The sequence below is a fragment of the Carcharodon carcharias genome, chromosome 2 (genome assembly GCF_017639515.1).
Source record: "Carcharodon carcharias isolate sCarCar2 chromosome 2, sCarCar2.pri, whole genome shotgun sequence".
Classification (NCBI taxonomy): domain Eukaryota; kingdom Metazoa; phylum Chordata; class Chondrichthyes; order Lamniformes; family Lamnidae; genus Carcharodon; species Carcharodon carcharias.
The window spans coordinates 205,542,396-205,565,550 of record NC_054468.1 but is presented as its reverse complement, the minus strand read 5'-3'; the positions used below and the strand labels follow the sequence as shown (position 1 = coordinate 205,565,550).

Genomic DNA, 23,155 nt, shown 5'->3' with positions numbered 1-23,155 from the left:
TTCTTCCTACCAAAGTGCATGACCTCACACTTCCCCATGTTGTATTCCATCTGCCACTTCTTTGCCCATTCTCCTAACCTGTCCAAGTCCTTCAGCAGCCTCCCCGCCTCTTCAATACTACCTGTCCCTTCACCTATCTTTGTATCACCTGCAAACTTAGCCAGGATGCCCTCAGTTCCTTCATCTAGATCAATAATGTAGAAAGTAAAAAGTTGTGGTCCCAATACTGACCCCTGCGGAACTCCACTAGTCACTGGCCACCATCCTGAGAAGGACCCCCTTATCCCCACTCTCTGCCTCCTGCCAGACAGCCAATCTTCTATCCATGCTAGTACCTTGCCTCTAACACCATGGGCTCTTATCTTACTGAGCAGCCTCCTGTGCGGCACCTTGTCAAAGGCCTTCTGGAAGTCCAAGTAGATAACATCCATTGGCTCTCCTTTGTCTAACCTACTCGTTACCTCCTCAAAGAATTCTAACAGATTTCAGGTATGACCTCCCCTTGATGAAACCATGCTGACTTTGCCCTATTTTACCATGCACTTCCAAGTATTCTGAAATCTCATCCTTAATAATGGACTCTAAAATCTTACCAATGACCAAGGTAAGACTAATTAGCCTGTAATTTCCCATCTTTTGCCTCACTCCCTTCTTAAATGGGGATTACATTAGTGATTTTCCAGTGCTCTGGGACCCTCCCTGACTCCAGTGATTCCTGAAAGATCACCACTAAGCCTCCACTACCTCTTCGGCTATCTCCTTCAGAACTCAGGGGTCCAGGTGATTTATCCACCTCAGACCTTATCCACCTTCAGACCACCTAAGGCAGGTCCTTAGCTGACTGTCTGCTGTTACATCCTGAGCTGTATCCTTGGCAGTTTTTGTCAGTGTATGTATGTATGAATATTCTGTCTCAATAGTTTCATGCTGTGTACTCACTTGCAGTTTGCCTCTGTTTAATATACTGCTCAAGTGCTTTTTGGCGTCTCTCATTTTGGGTTCATTCTTTTCCATTAGCGGAGTGCAATCTTTCAGCTTGCTTGTGTTTTCCTTGAGGCACTGTTCCAGGAGGGCTTCAGCAAGCAGCAGGTTTCCAAAATCATCTTTTATTTGGCATTTTTAAAAAAAAATTAACAAATTACTTTAGCACTGCCATAGAACAGAAGCAATTTAATTTTATTATAGTGCTAGCCTTCACTCCCAACCCATTTATATATTTAAATAACAGCTAGCATTTACAGAACATTGCTTATTACATATAACTTATTTACATAGGAAACATTCCAACATGCTTCACAGAAGTGTAATCAAACAAAAATGAATACTGAGCCAAAGGATGAGCTATTAAGAGGCCTTTAAAGGAAGAGAGTTTGTGAAGTGACTTAGGAAGAAAACCCAAAAATGTCAGGCCAGCCAGTCGAAGACAAGGCCACCAATTGAGGGCAGTGTGGAGAATTGCAAAAAAGTTCCAGAGTCAGAGGGACGGGGAGTTCAAATGGGGATGCAGAACTATGAGAAGGAGTAGCAAGGCCATGAGTGGATTTAGACACAGATTTTAATTGGAGGCACTGGGAAACTGGGAGTAAGGACAGGTTTGATAGAAAAAACAGCCCTCTATAGTAGCTTCGCTGAGTTGATGCTTCACTCTATGGCATTCCTGATGTTGTTACTAATATGCCCTTAGCATATAATAAAGCCTTCAAAAGGACCGGAAAAATTTTAGGCTTGGGCTGATCAGTAGCAAGTTATATAAGTGTTGTGCAATGACCATCTCAAACAAATAAAACTCAGCATCTTTTCATAGCCCTTCAATGGCACCACCATCGATGAGTTCTCAACTATAAACATCTTGGGCATCATCATTTGATAGCCATATCAACAATGTGGTTGCAGCAGTAGACAAAGACTGTGTCCTCTGAGTAGATTGCCTCATTTCTTCTACAACATCTACAAGGCTCAAGTCAGGAGTGTGATGGAATACTCATTAATTGCCTGGATGACTGCCATCACAATGGCACTACTTCTGGACTCAATGTCCATTTCTCTATTACCAGAACGCTGTAACTACGCCATATACAATCTATAACAACAGATCGCAAAGCTTTTGGCTTCTCAGGTCATCCTCCCATGTTATAAAAATTCCGCAGACACACTGTAACACAAGCATTTTATCTGTGCAAAAAAGTAATACAATTAAAAATATATATTTATTATTACTTTTGTTTTACTTAATGTGACTAGAAGATTAATTTCATAATCTCCAATGCATTGCACATAATGCACTGAGAGGTTAGAAACTAAAGGTAAGAAATGAACGACAAGCTTCTAAAAGGGTGAAGATGGTCTTAATGTGTTCTTGGAAACACTGGCATTATAGAACTAAGATGTTTAAATTTAGTTATTCAGTTTCATGGATTTCTATTGCTGTTTAGGTCCCAATTAACTTAAGGTTGCAGGCAATTCAGGAAGCAATCTTCAGATAATGCGTTAGTGTTGGGGCATTCAACAAGTTCTTCAATAAATGTGAAAGAATCCCACAATCCTTATGATATTTAGAGTTATGTATTTGAATTATCACAGGTACCTCTAATATATTCAGTCATCAAGTTTATTTATTACACAGATGATTTAAAACCCCATATATTATATTAACCCCAACCTCCATTTAATTGGAATTTTATTTTTCCACTCCTGCCAAGTCAGACAAACTAGAGCAGGATAGGACCTGAACGAGGTCCTAAGCCCTACCATTACTGGCACTGACTACAGGGAGTGGACATAAAGAGGAAGTTCAAATTGTTGAAAGCGTGATCAGAATATTTTCATCCACTCTTTTTAACATCAGTAACTGAAATTTTAGTATCTAAATGGAACAATATACCCGTACATCAAAGCTAACACCTTCCCCAAACACACCCCGTAGCACCACCAATCAATCTATCCTAGTAAAGCTATAACGCTGGTGGTTACTTGGCATGTGATTGCCCAGATATGCACAATTCACAAAAATCAGGATAAAACTAATCCGTCCATCCACTCTATCAGCCTCCTTCCTGTCATTGGTAATCAATAACTGCTCAGCTTGGATTCCACCAGAACCACTCAGCTCCAGACCATATCCCAGCTTTGTCCAGACATGAATGCAAGAGCTGAATGGCAGAGAAGGGATGAAAATAGCTGCCCTTTGCATTAAGGCATCATTCCAATGAGTACAGCAGCAGGAACCCAAGTAAAATTGTCAGTAGGGATCAAAGAAAAAAAATCCTTCAGTGGCTGGTCACACTTGATATTAAAAATGGCCACAGAAGTCACGGCACCAATTTGTCAAACTCAAGGTTTAAATGAAATAACAAACTTTTTTAAATTTCATATTTCATCCCAACATGAGTAACGGTATTCACTTTTATTTATATGTTTCTTCTGCTTCACCCACAGCCTCCATGTTCTCAGACAGGAATTCCAAGTCAATTTCAATTCCTCCTACATATTCCTCCTCAATTTCCCATCTCCCGTCTCCCCAAAATCCACATCCTCAGCTGGAACCCCCTCTCTACTGTATCTAGGTGGCCCCCAAAATTTGTCTGAACTAATGCAAAGCTATTTCTCCCAAAAAGGTTTAAATCTACAACTCTCAATTCAATTTTAATTCAGTTCAATTTCACTTTAGGGTCCATATAGAAATTCATGTTGGGTACATTGCTCAATTAATCTAAGACTGCATATAAATGACCAACAACAATAAAAAGAAAATTGCCTATCACAGATCTAACTTTAATTAAAATGTATTAAAAATTATTCCAATTCAATCCATTAAAATATAGTGAGTCCTATCATGAGTACATATCCTCATCCATACATCAAACTCCTGTTAAATGTTCTTATAGAGAAGGGCACAAACAAGTCCAAGAACCGATTTGTCCCACCTCAAAGGGATTGTCCCACCTTAAAGGGATTGTAGCCTTTTCCATGAACGCATCCAACAGTAATATTGAAACAAAGGATGGTTCTCATTGTTCATGACACTTTTTCCAGAATCCTCTCACCGCCCCCACCCCCCGCAACCCATCTCAAAGAACACCAAAAACCAAAAGGAAAGAAAAAGAAAACTTTAAAAAAAACTTAGAAAAACACATTAAGAAAACTAAGCAAAAGCTAAAATGAAGAACAATCTAAGACGCCTGTTGCTGCAACATCCCCACCCCACCCCCAATAGGGAAATTTAAAAAAAAAATTTTTAAAGCAAACTGTGAACCCCAAATGAAGCAATATTTTACTTAGCTAGGTTACCTCTAGTTTTGACTATTCCAATGCCCTCCTGCCTGGTCTCACACATTCTACCTTCCATAAACTTGAGGTCATCCAAAACTCTGCTGCCCATGTCCTACCTCACAGCAGGTCCCATTCCCCTATCACCTCTGTGCTTGCTGACCTACATTGGCTGCAGGTCAAGCAATGTCTGGATTTAAAATTCTCATCTTTGTTTTCAAATCCCACCATGGCCTCTCCCCTCTCTATCTCTGTAATCTCCTCCAGCCCCACAGTTCTCCAAGATACTGTGAACCCCAAATGAAGCAATATTTTACTTAGCTAGGTTACCTCTAGTTTTGACTATTCCAATGCCCTCCTGCCTGGTCTCTCACATTCTACCTTCCAAAAACTTGAGGTCATCCAAAACTCTGCCCATGTCCTACCTCACGGCAAGTCCCATTTCCCCATCACCTCTCCTCTAATTCTGGCCTCCTGTGCAGTCTCAATCATAATTGCTCCAACAGTGGTAGCCGTGCTTTCATTTGCCTAGGCCCCAAGTTTTAGAATCCCCTCCCTACACCTCTCTGCCCCTTTACCCCACTTTCCACCTTTAAGACACTTCTTAAAACCTTCCACTTTGACTGAGCTTTTGGTCATCTGACCTTGGCTTGAATTTTTGCGCCTGAGTCAGGAGTGCAGAGTTGAGAACTTTTCCAGCACTGCAAACCCAACTCAGGAGAAAGTGCCCCCGGTGATCTTATTTTCACTCCTGGAGGGGCAGGGCAGGTGTTAACGGGAGTCGGGCCTGCTGATCCTGGAAAGAGTTTAGAGGCAACCATAGGTACTTCTGGGTGCTGAGGCAGGCTGTGCAAAAGGCCCAAATCAGTAATCTGGGATTCGTCCGCTATAGAAAAACAACACATAAGCCCTCTAGCCCTCACACTCCCTATGCTCCATCCATCCCAACCCATGCCACCACATGGTCCCTCATACCCTCCATGCAAACCTATGCCCCTCTACTCAACCCCAAAGCCCTTTATAGCCCCTATGCCAACATGTGCCCTTCTATCCACCCCATGTCCCTTTATAGTCCTTATGCAAACAGTGCCAACTCATGACAACCCTTTGCCCTTGCACCCTCCATGCCACTTGCCCAGTATCCACCAAGGGCAGAATGTGTGTAGTTTTTCTTTTACTTCAAACAAACTTAGAAAAATGTACTGGATTCAGCAGTAAATGGTACAATGGTCTGGAAAGTACCCGATACAATACCATTGGCAGAACACTAAACACATTCATGTTAAAGTTTCTCTATCTACTATTTAAAATTAGATGATTTAAGTCAGTAATCAAATTGTACACAGATTAATTTGATATGAATGTGTTAATTCTTATGACAACACTACGCCCTGAAATTTCCAGGCTGATATGCAACTACCTCAGACATTTCTGAGAGACAGGATAAGATGTTATAGAAGTGCTAATCTTCTCTTTTTCCCCTCTGATTAGTCTCAATGGTCCAGAGCTCTTTGTTTTAACATCCCTAGGCTTAAAGCACTGTCCCTGGCTTTGTCCCAAGTGAGACAAATCTAAATGTTCCCAGGTCTACCACCAGTTTCTGCAGCTCGTGACTAAAGATATAACTGTTTGTTTATCAGTTGCTATGGGAATGAGCATACCATTGGTACCAGCTGGTACCCATAGCCATTATCTGTTGCAAAACAATACAAACATGCCATAAAAATTCACACAGCCTTTTGAATAATGAAAACCACATGTTTTCCTAAAATATGTGGCCAGGTCACTTTTTCCCACTCCAGTGGGAGGTGTTCAAAAAAATAATTTGTGATACAGAACTAGTTAATATCCTTAAGGGACAAGAACTCTACTTGCCAGAAAAAACAGCCATAGACAACCAAAGAGGTGTGGTATAAAAAACTAAAAGCACAAAAAAATGAAAAAAAGCACAGATGCTGGCAAATCAGAAAGATACAAAGGACAGGAAAGGTGAAAAAAGAGAAAGTAAGAGCTAAAGAAAAAAATTATGAAAAGAAACGTAGGGGATATTAAAATTGACAAATTTTTGCAATTACATTTTGAAAAAGTGGTCAAGAACAGGGCGAGCCCCTTAAAAACTGCTAATGGTGATACTGTCAATGAAAATAATGAAATGGCAGATATGCTGAACAATTACTTTACGTCAATATTTAAGCAGAGGAAGAGGTCAGCATGCTAGACACCCGAAGGAAACTATCACTGAATCAGGGTTGGGGCTCACTAAATTAGCGTAAGCAAAACAACAATAACAAAGATTAAAACCACCAAAATCCATCCCAGGATTTTAAGAGGATTGGTCATAAGATTGCAAATTCCTTAACTATAACCTTCCGAAGTTCTTTCTGTTCAGGAACTGTTCCTTTACATTGGAAAATTGCGCATGTCACTGCTATATATGAAAGCTGAGAGAAGGAAGCCAGGGAATTGTAGACTAGTTGGCCTGACATTGCTAGAATTATGAGAGCCTATAAATAAGGATGGAGTGACTGAACACCTTGAAAATTTTCAGTTGATCAGAAAGAGCCAACATGGTTCTGTGAAGGGTAGGATATTCCTGACAAATCTGATTGGATTTTTTGAAGAGATGATTGAAAGTAGTGGACAGGGGAATTTTTATAAATATGATATTTACATGGACTTCCATAGGTATTTGATAAAGGGCTTCATAGGAGAATGTTAGCTAAATTGGAGTTCATGGACTCAAAGGCAAAATGCTAACCTGGTTAGGAAACTGGCTGAGCAGCATGAGGCAGAACTTAAGGACAATGGGGAGGTATTCCAATTGACAGAATATGACCTGTGGTATCCTATAAGAATTAGTGTTAGGACCTCAAGTATTCGCCATATTTATTAACAACAGAAATGGCAAGGTAGAAAGTGACAGATCCAAATTTGCCAATTTAAAAAAAGATTCATAGAATGAGAGCATCGATGGCAAGGCCAGCATTTGTTGTTCATCCCTAACTGCCCTTGAGAAGGTGGTGATGAGCTGCCTTCTTGGACTGCTGCACAAAGATGTCACAAAGATAGTCAGCAGTATAGATGAAAGTGTCAAATTATAAACATTGATTTTTAAGTGAATGGGCAAAACTGTAGCAATTGGATTTCAACGTATGCAAATGTGAGGTCATCTACTCTGCACCTAAAAATAATAGAACGGGATAATTTTTAAGTGAGGAAAGGTTAGAAACATTGAGGGTCCAAAGAGATTTATGATTCCAGGTACATAGGTTATTAAAATGTCATGAACAGGTACAGAAAATAAACAAAAAGGCTAATGGGATGCTGGCCTTTATATCTGAAAGACTAGAATGCATGCTTTAGCTTTGCAAAGCCCTGGAGTATTGTGAGCAATTCTGGGCACCACACCTTAGGAAGGATATACAGGTATTGGCCTGTAGGGAGTGTTGCATAAATTTACCAGAATAATACCTGGTCTCCAAGGAGAGGTTACACTAAGTAGGGATATATTCCCTGGAATTTTGAAGGTTACGGGATGACTTGATTGAAGTTTTCACAATATTAAAGGAAAACAGGCAGTGCAGATGGAGATAAACCATTTTTACTAGTTTGAGACTGTAAGATTAGGAGGCAGTGTCTAAAACTTAAAGCCAGACCTTCCAGCAGTGAAATTAGGAAACGCTTCTAAAAGCAAAGGATGGTAGAAGTTTGGAACTCTCTTTTGCAAATGGTAACTGATGCTAGATCAATTGTTAATTTTAAAACTCAGATTAATAATATTTTTGATTAACAAAAATTTAAGGGATGTGGGACAAAGGTGGGTAAATGGAGTTAGGTCATATGACCTGACTGAATGTTGGAACAAGCTTGAGGGACTAAATGCCTTACTCCTGTTCCTATGTTTTGACCTGCTAGTAAAAAAGATACAAGCCAGTCTAGTACATTTCTCTATAAATACACATACAGTGGTGTATCGAAGTAGAATTAGTACCTTTCATCCAAGCCCAAACTAAACTAGAGCAGGATTGGGCCTGAGTAGGGTCATGTTTGAGAATAGACTTTAAGAAATTACACCACAAAGGAAGGCCATTCAGCCCATCACACCCATGCCAATGCTGCTTCTCCAACTGGAGCTCCTTCCTCTAAACGAATCTTTCAGCCCTTTCCCCATATCCTTTGATAATTTTCTTCCTTTAATTCCCTTTATATATAATTTTCTCTGCCTCAGGAAATTATGATCAAACATTTCATGCTTCATTACCCCTCTGTATGAAAAAAATCTTTGAACTTCCTTCTTCAATCTTTCAGTGAATGATGCCACATCATAAGGCAGAGAGATAGACAGGGAGAAAGCATATTGACTGGTCATTCATCTAATGGCCATTGGTAGAATCTTACTGGTGCCAAACTGGCAGAAAGGTGGCATAAGCACTTCACCATGCTCCTCAGAGGCTCCCACATCTCAGCAGATCCTCTGCATCAAATTGAGCAATTGCTAGAGAAAGTAAGTCTATCTCTTCTTCCTACCATGGAAGAGGTGATAAAGACAATCAAATCAACTAAACAAGGCAAAGCCCCAGGCCCAGATGGCATTACAGCAGAGATTTGGCAGTGTATTAGTCCACAGTATGTTAACAAACTTAATCGTCTTCAAGAGTATCAAGGATCGGGAAAAAGTTCCACAGGACCTCAAGGATGCTAACATAGTCAGCATCTGGAATGGAAAAGATCCAAAAATGTAAGCAGCAACTACTAAGGAATAAAGTCTTCTCTCAATCGCAGGAAAGGTCCTCACAAGGATCTGATCAAAACCAACTACCAGACGGCATCATAGATGTCCTCTCAGAATCACAGTATGGTTTTAGGGATAAGCACTGGTCAGCCAATATGATGTTTGCAGCAAACCAACTACAAGAAAATCACAGAGCAACATCAGGTTCTATTTATGCCAGCCATAGACCTAATTTGACAACGTCAATTGACCTGGTCAATGACACTTGCTCTTCAAGCTAGGATGTCTGAGCAAGTTTGTCAAAATCTTGTGCCTTCTGCACGATGGCATGGCTGGACATGTTTGTGCCTGTGTTGAGAGATGTCCAATGCCTTTGCTGCAATCAACGGTGCAAAGGAAGGATGCATCATGCCTCCAACTCTTCAATCTCTTCTTTGCTGTGGTGCTTAAGGAAGCCACCAGAGACATGCCTGCAGGGATCAGCATAAGTCGGTAGTTAGGGAGGCAAATGCAATGTTGGCATTTATTTCAAGAGGACTAGAATATAAAAGCAGGGATGTGCTGCTGAGGCTTTATAAAGCTCTGGTCAGACCACATTTAGAATATTGTGAGCAATTTTTGGCCCCATATCTCAGGAAGGATGTTCTGGCTCTGGAGAGGGTCCAGAGGAGGTTCACGAGAACGATTCCAGGAATGAAAAGCTTAACATATGAGAAACATTTGAGGACTCTAGGTCTATACTAGATGGCGTTTAGAAGGATAAGGGGGGGGATCTGATTGAAACTTACAGAATACTGAAAGGCCTGGATAGAGTGGACGTGGGGAAGATGTTTCAATTAGTAGGAGAGACTAGAACCCAAGGGCACAGCCTCAGAGTAAAGGGAAGACCTTTTAGAACAGAGATGAGGAGAAATTTCTTTAGCCAGAGTGGTGAATCTATGGGATTCATTGCCACAGAAGGCTGTGGAGGCCAGGTCATTGAGTGTTTTTTTAAGACCGAGATAGATAGGTTCTTGATTGGTAAGGGGATCAAAGGTTGCGGGGAGAAGGCAGGAGAATGGGGTTGAGAAACTTGTCAGCCATGATTGAATGGCGGAGCAGACTTGATGGGCCGAATGGCCTAATTTCTGCTCCTATGTCTTATGGTCTTATGTCTTAAGTTCCATTCATGGAAGTTCCTCAATCTCTCCAGGCTACATGCCTCCACCAAAGTCTCAGAGGCAGTAATCAGAAAACTTCTGTACGCAAATGACTGTGCCCCACCTGCCCACAACACAGGCAGCATCCAGACCACAGCAAACAAATTTTTGAGTGCTGCCAATAACCTTGGTCTCCAAATCAGTGTCTCTAAGACTGAGGTTATGATTTGGCCAGCACCCGGTGTGCACTATGAAGTGCCAGACATAACCATTGATGGTACTATTCTCTAGGTTGTAGAAAAATACTCATACCTTGGTAATGTCCTCTCTAGGGATGCCACTATTGATGAAGTTATCAGTGCATGCATCCAGAAAGCAGGTTCTGCCTGCGGCCGACTCCATGGTCACGTCTGGAAGCAGCACGGCTTTAAGCTGAAGACCAAATCAAACTCTAACAGACCATTAAACTTCCCACCCTGCTGTATGGTGTAGAATCCTGGGTCTGTTTAAAGGTATCACATCAAAGTTCTGAAAGACTTCCACCAAAGACACCCGAAGTCCATTATGAGAATTCGATGGCAGGACAAAAATCACAAACAATGAGGTCCTTCATCATATGAAAAGCAAAATACTGCAGATGCTGGAAATCAGAAACAAAAACAGAGTGCTGGAAAAACTCAGCAGGACTGGCAGCATTTGTTGTGACAAACCCCAAGGGAAAAAAAAACGGGTTTAAATCAGAATTCAAAGGCTGGAAACTCCAGTTCCAAGCGGGCCTCAAGATGTTCTGTACATGTACTGGTGGAGAATGGCCCCACATGTTCAGTTTGTGGGTTTCACATACTTAGAGCCAGTTCCCAGAATGCACATATATGCTGCTTGTTTCTTTAGCTCTGCAGATTGGAAACTTGTTCTGCACACCTGCGCAGAAGGGAAAAAGGAAGAAAAGTGAAACGGTGTGAAACTGGGGGTCGAGTGACTTGAAGAGGAGTGCTGTTCTAGAGGTGTCCCAAGGAGCAAGACACGGGACGGAACTGGGAGAACATTCCACACAAAGAAAAAGATCCCAAACCAGGGAGTGGAACAGAAAAAGGTCCCATAAGGAAGTTCAAGTTAAAGGACAGAAATCTGTCTTAAAAGGTCCTGTTAAGTAAAGTTGAAAGTAAGGAGCAGAGCACTTGGCTCCAAATTTTAAAAAGCTGCGGGGAGCAGACTTGAAGCAAAGTGGGCTTGAGAGAAGCCAGAAGATCTGAGGAGGCAGCTGAATGTTGGTGATTTCTTACTACGGGCCTTTGGAGTAGTAGTGTGCTGCTTGGCATGGCCAAGTATCTAAAAGGTTTGGAAGGTGAAGCTCAAGTGTACGTGGAGACTGAAACCCTTGAGGTGGATCCTTGTTGAAGACGTCCAAGCGCAAGTGACATTTGGAAGACAATTCCAAGGCAAATGCTTGGAGGTTGGAAGCCCTTGTGAGAAAGGCAGTTTCAGAGACTAGTTGTCTCATGGTGTAACAAGCATCTGAGAAGGTTGATGAAAAATCCATAGAATTTGTCATTTGGTTTTGAGGTGTGGTGTGTCTGACCACAGTTCACCTATTATTTCGTACGTACTGAATACTTGCCCTGAATAGCAGAGTATAAGGTAGATAGTGTAAATTGTGTTATCTTTACAAAGTTGTATGAATCTGTAAATGGTGAAGGGATAGTGTGATTTTGACTCATTTACTGCTGCTTGTATTGAAATCTTTCCAATCTTTTTGTCTAGTGTAATGTAGTTCATTTTTCTTTAATAAACTTTTTTATTCTTTGTTAAAAGTACACTGGCAGACACTTGTGAATGTGTTCAGTAACTGCCTTCCAGTGTTTCTAAATAGAAATTCTTAAAAAAAAAAATCCCAGTTTCACTCTGGGATCTGACTTGTCCAGTATTATCAGCTGAGATCATAACCCTGTGGAGGGAGGAACAGAGTTAACATTGCAAGTCCAATATGACACTTCGTCAGAACTGAAGAGAGGTAGAAATGTGATGGGTTTTATTCTGTTGAAAAGGGGGTGAGGGTCAGGGAGAACAAAAAGGAAGGTCACAGGTTGGAGTGCAGGAGAGACTAAATGATAAAGATATCACAGAACAAAAGGCAAAGGGACTGGTAATAGTTGCAGTAAAGAAACAAAGCATTGGTCCAGAGTAAGGATTAATGGCAGAATAAAGGACAGCTATGTGTGAAAACAAAAACATGGAAACAAGATACCGATCGTTACTCACAATGCAGTCTCCTCTACATTGGGAAGACCAAATGGGGACTTGGTGACTGCTTTATGGAACAGCTCCACTTAGTCCACAAGCATGACCTTGACCTTACAGTTACCTGCCATTTTAATTCTCAGGCTCACATTTCTGTCTTTGGTTTGCTGCAGTATTCCAATGAACCCCAAGTAAGCATGAGGAACAGCACTTCATCTTCCCATTTGACACTTTACTGCCTTTTGCACTCAACATTGAATTTAACACTTCAGACAGTGATTTCTGTCCTCTATTTTGATTTTTTTTTTGCGCAAGCGCCAGTATATGGTGCCTCCCCAGCTCTTCAATCTTTTCTTTGCTGCCCTTTAACTCTGCTTCTCTCTCCATAGGTGCTTCCGGACCTGAATGTTTCCAGATTTTCTGTTTTTATTTCAGATTTCCAACATCTGCAGCATTTTGCTTTTCCAAATCCGTAACATCCTCGTATAGCAAAAGCAGTTTACGCTTATGTTACAGTTATAGTGTGATTGCAACCTTATTCACCCCCAACATAGTAAAGTATTTGCACGAACGCAAAAAACTGACTTAAAAATTTAAGTGACCAAGAACATCGGTGAAAACCCTACGTGTAGGTAAATATGAAGAAAAATCAACGGCAAAAGAGAAATGAAACACGTCTCTGTGGTTTGTTTCTTCAAATAGGGTACAGTTAAAGAGGAAGATAAGAAAATGCACGGGAAACGAGATTCATGCAACGCACAACACCTTCAAGATTTCTGCGGATCAATATACAATTTTCACGGCAATTACTGCAGATTTCCACATCTGTAAGTTCATGGATTGTCCAAAATACTCCTTTATCAACTTTGATTTCATTCTTAGACCAGCTTTTTGAGATACCAAAAGAAAATTAAAATAGCAAAGGTCAATAAACCGTTCCAAGCACTCAAGTGAGTCGCCTAGAACTAGGGTGGGTGGGAAAGTTCAGCAAGACTTACCATTCTCCGAAGTTTTGGGAGGCAGTTGCTTCACAAGGTTTTGAACTTTGTCCCACTGACATTCTCCTCTGCACTTTTCTATTTCTGCTTCTAACTTGTACTGTGAGAATGATATCCTGGAAGCCATTGCAGTTTGTCCCACCAGAAAAGGAACTACTGCCAAACACCCGAAACAGTCACTGCGCCTGCGTGACAACGCAGAGCACGCTGGGACTTATAGTTTTATCCCCGGTTTAAAGCCAGAAACAAAAGGCAATGCTTGAGACTAGGACAGAAAATGCTGGAAAAACTCAGCAGAGTTAGCAGCATCTGTGGAGAGAGAAACAGAGTCAACGTTTCGAGTCCGCATGACCCTTCCTCAATGTTTAAGACTGGCCCCAAACTTTCCTCTTAGGAAAAAAAGGAAAATATCCACTGATACAAAGCATTCTTAAAACAAATAAAACAAGCACATTTTCTGCAACTCTTATTCTGCAAATGTCTCCAACTCCTATAAATTGATTCACAATTTATTTGTCATCAAGTTAAGATATTAAGCTTGCCAAATACAACTGCTAGCATTGTTAAATATCAAACAACTTGGATGTGGTTTTTGTTGTGATATGATATTGAGAAATATCATCATTGGAAATACATTTTGTTCTATGTGGAATTTAAAGCTTGAGATTGTGCTTTATTGAAATAAATTCAGTTTTATAAAGTTGAAACTATTTGATGGATGCAGATGTCCATTTTTGATAGGCTTTTCTCATTGGTGATTTCTTAATCATTTTATCTTTTTAAAAAAGCACAACACTGTTGTTTTTGATTTGATAAAACGTGCACTACCATCATTTATATAGTGCAGAAACTTGGGCAACAACAAGAGAGGAACAATGATTGGATGCTAATGAGATGCGGATCCTGAAATGAACATGTGGAGTGATGAGAAAGGACAAGATCAGGAACCAGCAGATCGGGGAGTCAGAAGAATGTGGAAGCACCAAAGAAAGTAGCCAAGAACAGGTTGAAATGGTATGGTTATATGTTGTGGAAATAGAGAGGCAGGTGATGGAGATGGGGAGGAGGTAGGGGAAGTGGCATACCTAAGATCAGTTGGGAGTATGCAGTGATGAGAGACTTAAACACTGGGATTGGCAGAAGAGTGGGTGACTGACAGGAGGTGATGGAGAAGGGTAATTAATCAACATTGTGTCTACCCCAAGTAAAATGGGAAAATTTGAAAGAAGGTAAAGTGTGCACTGGAGTATGTAACCAGAGGCAACCTACTGGCTTGAATAGGAAATTGATCAGGAAATAGTTAACAGGGATAATGGGTATGAACACAAATTGGAAAGATGTGACAAGTGGTGCCCCAGGAATGTGTACTGTGGGGTCAGCTTTTCACTATTTATAAATTGCTTGGATGGAGGAATAGAATGTATATACCTAGGTTTGCTGACAACATTAAGTTAGTATAGATGGGAGTGGAAAGTTGCAAAGGAACATTGATAGATTAAGTGAATGGGCACATGGGGATTAATGTGGGAAAGTGTAAGCTCATCCACTTTAGGCCTAAGAAGGATTTGAATATTTTCTAAATGGCAAAAAGCTAGGAACTGTGGATGAGCAGAGAGATTTAGGCATCTAAGTGCAAAAATCATTAAAAGCATGTGGACAGGCACAAAAAATTACTTAAAAGGCTCATGAAATATTAACCTTTTTCTCAAGAAGCTGGACGTCAAAAGAGTAAGTTACGCTACAGCTTTGGTTAGGCCCCATCTGAAGTACTGAATTCAGACCTGGGCACCTCCGGAAGGATATATTGGCCTTGGAGGGAGTACAGCTGTAGCCAGTCCTTCAGCAAAAACACATTCAACTGAAAAAAAAGCCAACATTTAAAAGTTGACAGCAAAAGTTAATTTGTGAAGTCTTGGCTCAGTAATAACAGGAGAATTTGGTTTAAGAAGGACTAATACTCTGAGGAGTCTGAACTTCAGTCATTTAGAGGTCAAGTCCTGTTGCCAGTCTTTCAGCAAGAATGCATTCAACTTAAAAGAAGACATTATTTACAAGCCCAAAGAAAGTACTGCAAGAAGGCTGTTTGTAATGGACAATTTTCAAAAATTGTCCAAACTTTGCCCCCCAGCATTCCACAGAACCTTGGAACTGGACCTAAAAAAACCTTAATGCTAATCAAGAAATGGCAGAGGCAATTAAGCCACACAATAAAATGCGTCTTTCCAAGATTTAAGATTTTGTCTCAACATCAGATTGCTTTGAACTGTAAATAATACTTTCAGGCTAACGAGCAATGTGGAGACACTGTGTCTGAATGTGTCCCCAGATTCCTTGGAAGTCCCGAAGAACTGTTTCATTGGAGCAAAGCCTGATAATATGATAACCAGGATCTTCTCCATCGAAACACTTTTATATTGTTAATGGACTATTCATGAACCCAGGTCATAAGATTGTTGCAGTATGTGAGAAGGTACAGATTTGGGAAGGGGTTTGCAGGTAATCATTGTCACGGGTGTGATTTTTTTTTTGTAGTATTATGAAAGTGTTGAGCAGTAACAGGAGCAGCAGTAGTAGTAGCAGCTTTGCACAGAATGGAAATAAGCTTAACAAGGGATTGGATGAACTAAAACAGGACAACTAAGCTAAAGGAATGGCAGTAACAGAAGCAGCAACTCTTCAACTTCTCAGTGCTGCTCAGAAGTTATGCAAACAGTGCAAGTATGGTACTGATTTAACTTAAAAGGGAGCAGGGTACTGATGTTTGTTATCAATGGTAAACATCATTTGTAAGCACTGACCTATCTAACTTAAGGAGAGCAGGGTACTGCTGTTGTAAGTTTATCAATGTTACAATAAACTATTAAAAAGATTTGTGAACCTTGACCATTTTCTCCACCCGATGGATTTAGGCCAAACCTTAGAGTTAGGAGTATAGGAGGGGAGCTGCAGGTCCACCTACCTACAGATTCCTAGTGCCCATTGTGGGGCCTGATAAAGGAAAATAGAAGAGAAGGTAGAGCAGTATTTGGGTAGGAAATTAGCTTTAAAAGAGGGAAGGGTACAAATCATCATGTCTGTGTTTGACCCTCTAAAAGAAGCTGAGGAATGGGAAGCAAATGGCCACAGCCAAGAAGATGCCAAAATGGGTACACCGTGTGTAGCTGATGGCATATAGGCTGAAAACACAACAGTTAGTGCAGGAATATTAGCTGTGTAAATGCAAAAGGGCAAAAGGCTGCAGGAAAGGGGTGCTATAATAGCGAGATTAATGAAAGAAGTTTCAGAGGCTAGACAGCAGAGAGAAGATAGGAAAAAGTTAAGAGACAAGCTGCTGTTACCTAGAAGTACAGACGGTTGATTTGCAGCAATAGTGCAGACAACTGGGAAGAACTGGATAGTGAAAAAAAAAGTCAAATGTCTCAGGACTGCAGTGGTTAAAGGCACGTTCTGGCTGCTAGTGGAGGCAGCACGTGGAAAGTGAGAACTGTGTTGATCATTCAGCATGCGAGGAAGAAATTAAACGGTTCCAGCACAAGCTACAGACAGGTGTTTTATCTGTGCTGTGAACAGGGACTGTGGGCGAAGGATGTGTGTTAAACAAGTGGTGCAGGAAGGTAGAAAAGAAAGTCAGGGACGATGAAGAGAAAAGTGGTGATAGAAGAGGGGGTGACGCAATGAACGGTTCACAGAAACATGAGATAAAAACAAAAAACTGCGGATGCTGGAAATCAAAACAAAAACAGAATTACCTGGAAAAATTCAGCAGGTCTGGCAGCATCGGCGGAGAAGAAAAGAGTTGACGTTTCGAGTCCTCATGACCCTTCCATAGAAACATGACACTGGTAGCAGTGGGGCGGACCCTGTGGTGTCAAATTAGGATGGAGTTTTTATACCCTCAAAATGTAGGGATGCAGTGAGGGATTTAGGAACCCTCAGGTCGGGAGGAGATGTGGAAGGTCACTTCTTGCGACTAGAGACGGATGCGATACAGGATTTCAATGAATCCAAGAAAAAGCGGTGCTTGCTTTTTTTAGTCACAATGGGATGGTTCTGGCTAGGCTACCTCAAGACCCTAAGTATGTCCGTTCGACGGTAACTTGGGATAATACTGAGCGACATGTTAGAGAAGTATGTGGGCACGGAAGGGGTGACCCATTTAAGGTCACTGCACAAACTACACAGGGAGAGAGGAACACCCAGAAGCAGAATTTGGCCAGTTTATAATGAAACACATGGAAGAGTGTTGGATCGGGATCAACTGGCAGGGGAGAACCTCGGCCGATGGTGAAGAGGTCTTGGAGCTCGCATGGAACCTATTACTAATACACCACATGTCAAGGTTTGAATTCGGAGAAGCAGGCATGAGCTCGAGTTTAGGAATTTGGTAATATTTTGGGAAGATAAAAATGACAAGCAGAATAGGAACAGGGCAGAAAGGTGGAAGAAAGGAAAAATACAGGAGATGAAACCCCCAGGTAGCTCCAGACCCGCTCCTAAACAGAGCCAGGGGAGAAGGTGAAGGTGCAAAGGAACAAAACCTGCGGGAAAAGAGGGTTTTATTCATTGATGGGGTGTGGGCTTCACTGGCTGGGCCAGCATTTATTGCCCATCCCCAGTTGCCCTTGAGAAGGTGGTGGTGAGCGGCCTCCTTGAACCGCTGCAGTCTATATGGCGTAAGTACACCTACAGTGTTGCTAGGGAGGGAGTTCCAGGATTTGGACCCAGCGACAGTGAAGGAACAGCGATATGTTTCCAAGTCAGGATGGTGAGTGACTTGGAGGATAACTTCCAGATGATGGTGTTCCCATCTATCTGCTGGCCTTGTCCTTCTAGGTGATAGCGGTCATGGGTTTGGAAGGTGCTGTCCAAGGAGCCTTGGTGAATTCCTGCAGTGCATCTTGTAGATGGTACATACTGCTGCTACAGTGCTTTGGTGGTGGAGGGAGTGAATGTTTGTGGATGTGGTGCCAAACAAGTGGGCTACTTTGTCCTGGATGTTGTCAAACTTCTTGAGTGTTGTGGGAGGTGCACTCACCCAGGCAAGTGGAGAGTGTTCCATCACACTCCTGACTTGTGCCTTGTAGATGGTGGACAGACTTTGGGGAGTCAAGAGGTGAGTTACTCACTGTTCTTATAGCCATATTTATATAGCTAGTCCTGTTCAGCTTCTGGTCAATGGTAACCCCCAGGATGTTGATAGTGGGGGATTCAGTGATGGTAATGCCATTGAATGTCAAGGGGTGATGGTTAGATTCTCTCTTGTCACAGATGGTTTTTGTCTGGCACTTGTGTGACGCATATGTTACTTGCCACTTGTCAGCCCAAGCCTGTATATTGTCCAGGTCTTGCTGCATTTGGACATGGATTGCTTCAGTATCTGAGGAGTCATGAATGGTGCTGAACATTGTGCAATCATCAGCGAACATCCCCACTTTTGACCTTATGATGGAAGGAAGGTCATTGATGAGCAGCTGAAGATGGTTGGGCTAAGGACACTACCCTGAGGAACTCCTGCAGTAATTCCTGGAGCTGAGATGACTGACCTCCAACAACCACAACCATCTTCCTTTGTGCTATGTATGACTCCAACCAGTGGAGAGTTTTCCCCTGATTCCCATTGACTCCAGTTTTGCTAGGGCTTCTTGATGTCACACTCTGTCAAGTGCAGTCTTGATGTCGAGGGCAGTCACTCTCACCTCACCTTGGGAGTTCAGCTCTTTTGTCCATGTTTGAACAAAGACTGTAATGAGGGCAGGAGCTGAGTAGCCCTGGTGGAACTCAAACAGGCATAAGTGCGCAGGTTGTTGCTAAGCAAGTGCTGCTTGATAGCACTGTTGATGACCTCCATTACTTTACTGATGATGGAGAGTAGACTGATGGGGTGGTAATTGGCCAGGTTGGATTTGTCCTGATTTTTGTGTACAGGAAGTACCTGGGCAATTTTCTACATACCCAGGTAGATGCCAGTGTTGTAGCTGTACTGGAACAGCATGGCTAGGTGCATGGCAAGTTCTGGAGCACAAGTCTTTAAGTACTATTGCCGGAATATTGTCAGGATCCAAAGCCTTTACAATATTCAATGCCTTCAGTCATTTCTTGATATCATGTGGAATTGGCTGAAGACTGGCATCTGTGATGCTGGGGACCTCCGGAGGAGGCTGAGATGGATTATCTATTTGGCACTTCTAGCTGAAGATTGGAGCAAATGCTTCAGCCTTATCTTTTGCAATAATGTACTTGGCTCCCCCATCACTGAGGATGGGGATATTTCCTCCTCCTCCAGTGAGTTGCTTAATTGTCCACTGCCATTTACGACTGGATGTGACAGGAATGCTGAGCTTAGATCTGATCTGTTGGTTTTGGAATCACTTAGTTCTATCTATCGCTTGCTGCTTATGCTGTTTGGCATGCAAGTAGTCCTGTGTTATTGCTTCACCAGATTGACACCTCATTTTTTGGTATGCCTGGTGCTGCTCCTGGCATGCTGTCCTGCACTCTTTATTGAACCAAGGTTGATCCCCTGGCTTGTTGGTAATGGTAGAGTGGTGGATATGCTGGGCCATGAGGTGACAAATTGTGTTCAAGCACAATTCTGCTGCTGCTGATGGCCCACAGCACCTCATGGATGCCCAGTCTTGAGTTGCTAGATCTGTTCGAAATCTATCCCATTTAGCACGGTGGTAGTGCCACACAACATAATGGAGGGTATCCTCAATGTGAAGGTGGGTCTATGTCTCCACAATGATTGTGCGGTGGCCACTCCTACCAATACTGTCGTGGACAGTTGCAGCTGCAGCAGGCAGGTTGGTGAGGATGAGGTCAAGTATGTTTTTCCCTCTTGTTGGTTCCCTCACCACCAGCTTCAGACCCAGTCTAGCAGCTAAGTCCTTTAGGATTTGGCCAGCTTGGTCTGTGGTTGTGCTTATCTTGGTGATGGACACTGAAGTCCGCCAGAGTACATTCTGCGCTCTTGCCACCCTCAGTGCTTCCACTAAGTGGTGTACAGCATGGAAGAGCACTGATTCATCAGCTGAGGGTGGGTGGTAGGGAGGGGGGAGGTTTCCTTGCCCATTTTGTCCTGATGCCATGAGGCTTCATGGGGTCCGGAGTCGAAGTAGAGGACTCCCAGGGCAAGTTCCTCCTGACTGTATACCACCTCTGCTTGGTGGGACAGGACATACTCAGGAATGGTGATGGTGGTGTCTGGGACATTATCTGTAGGGTATGGTTGCATGAGGATGACTATATCAAGCTGTTGCTTAACTAGTCTGTGAGACAGCTCTCCCAATTTTGGCACTAGCCCCCAGATGTTAGTAAGGAGGACTTTGCGGGGTTGACAGGGCTGAGCTTTCCGTTGTCATTTCCAGTGCCTAGGTAAATGCAGGGTGGTCTGTCTGGTTTCATTCCTTTTTTGAGGCTTTGTAGGGGTTTGATGGAACTGAGTGGCTTGCTAGGGCTTTTCGGAGGGCATTTAAGATTCAACCATATTGTTGCCAGGTAAGGTCAGCAGATTTCCTTGCCTAAAGGGCATTAGTGAACCAAGGGGTTTTTAGAACAATCAACAATGGTAATCATTGGACTTTTAATTCCAGATTTTAATTGAATTCAAATTCCACCATCTGCCATGACGGGATTCGAGCTCTGGATTACTATTCCAGTGATAATACTACTACGTCATCGCCTCCTCTTAATGGAAGTAATTAACCAGGTAGAGATAGAAAGGAATGTTATAACTGCTGGAAATTTGGTCATATAGCACGGGAGTGTCATGCACCAAGGGATGGATCGAGAAATAATCCTGAGGGTGGGGGATCTCAGGATGCAATAATGCATCTGGCACAGGCCTTGGAGAAGGTAGCAAGCCAGGCTGGAGATAAATGAAATTCCACAAAGAGAGGAGATGGAGGGGAACACAAGCTGGAACCCTCCACACCCTCTGAAGAATGAAGAGGCCGTAATAGCCAGCTATCATATCTGTGCCCACTCAAGTATGACAGCCATAGAAGACCAACCATGGATTTAATTGTAGAAGAAAAGAAAGGAGAACACTTGGTATATACAGGGTGTTCTGTGGTCCATGTAAAGAATCCACAGGGGTCTGAGTACTTAGCAGCAAACCCTATGTTTTGGAAGGATTTACGGAAAAAACACTGGCTGGCATGGTATCAAAACTTCTTTGCATACAAATGGAACCACTTGAGTATGCATATTAATGAATTGAGGTGAGGATCCTTTTGTTATTATAAATCAAGCAGAACTTAATGATTATAATCACAATATTGTAAAACATGCCGTTCATCAATTTTTACAAACCTGATGTCAAAAGATGCAGTACGTCAGTAAGGAAAGTGCATTGTGTGTCGTGTTTCTAAACCAGTGCTATAATAAACATGGCATGTACAGTAATTGTAATCCTGATGTTGTACTAAAATTTGAGGTGCACAGTATTTTTTTTCCTGATGAGGGTGATGAAGCAGTTATTGCCTATCTCAATCCCTGAGAAGGTATTGGTAGTCCCTGAACCACTGGAGTTTTAGCGGTTACTGGTGAATTCCACAATGATATTAGATAGGAAATTCCAGGTTATTCTGCAAGGAAGGATGAGGCAATGGTAATATATATCCAAGTTACAATGACTTGTAATGACAATTGCCAACACTGTTTGAATATTTTTCCTGAAGGTTTCATCACAAAACCACCTACTGCTTATGTCAGCCAACCTTCCGATCTCCGGTATTTTTAAAAATAAGTTCAAGGAAAATAAATTAAAACATTTTTTTAGATGCCCCCATGATTTTTTCAGGTTTGCTCACAACAATGCCCAGGAAACTAATCATTAATTCCTAGAGACTCCAGGACAATCCTGAAGGGTTGACAACTGTAGGTATGACTTGGGGAACTTGGAGGTGATTCTGGACCTATGGTATTGTTGCTCTTGCCCTTCTTGCTGGTAGAAGAATAGTCCATACAATCCATATATCATAATAAAACATACATTACGGATGTTTTTAATCTGATTACTAAAAAGTCTATGCTCAGCTTCCTGGTGTCACTGGTAAGGCCAGAATTTATCACTAATCCATTAATGCAAGATATTAGAGTGGCCAAACCTCTAGGATTGTCCTGGAATCTCTTGGAATTAAACATTAATCTTCTAGACACAACTCCAAGCAACCCTAATTTTCTTTGAACACATTTATTTGTAAATTGGAATGCATTGGTAATAAATAAGATGGAAGTGGCTGATCATATGATGAAACCTCCAGGAATAGGTCCACAGTTAGCAACCCTACTATGTATAATGAAATATACAGTGCAATCTTTTTCAATCCTGATATTATTCAAAAAGTGCAGCCTTTTTAGTCCTGCTGTTAGACTGAAATACACAATCCAGCCATTTTAATCCTAATCTACAATAATAATAATAATAATAGTGCTTGTCTGTGCAGACTTTTCTGATTGGTCAGTGGGTTAATTTGGTGGGTAGAGCCTGACACATGCAGAGGAATGCTGGGTGCATAGAGGGCTGGAGTTTGAGAGGCATATACTGCATTAATTAAGGGGTCACAGGGAACAGCTGAACTCAGACATTGCGAATCAGCCCTGTTGTTATATCTTTATTTATTTTGAATAACTTTATTGTCTCCTTTTCTGGCTGACTGAATACTCTGCAGCTGATGGGCCTTGCAGGTCTCAAGCCAGGCTCCCCAGCTACTACCAAAGCCTCTGTAGCCAGAAGGTGCCAGAACCAGCCTGATCAGATTCTCCCATTTGATTTTCCA

The 23,155-nt window shown here is 41.9% G+C and overlaps 1 protein-coding gene across 5 annotated transcripts in view; it reads right to left on the bottom strand.

Annotated features, from left to right (window-relative positions):
- Positions 1 to 13,884, bottom strand: part of LOC121272215 (tetratricopeptide repeat protein 7A-like) — a 319,628-nt gene extending 305,744 nt beyond the window's left edge. For 4 of the 5 annotated variants that reach the window (XM_041178745.1, XM_041178766.1, XM_041178758.1 and 1 more), the window contains exons 1-2: positions 13,374 to 13,884; positions 940 to 1,103 (exon numbers count right to left, since the gene is read on the bottom strand). In XM_041178745.1, coding sequence (XP_041034679.1) covers positions 940 to 1,103; positions 13,374 to 13,500 — 291 coding nt within the window. In that variant the 5' untranslated portion in view covers positions 13,501 to 13,884. The remainder of the gene's footprint in view (positions 1 to 939; positions 1,104 to 13,373) is intronic. The other variant, XM_041178774.1, reaches the window with a different exon arrangement.
- Between the last annotated feature and the right edge of the window lie 9,271 nt (positions 13,885 to 23,155).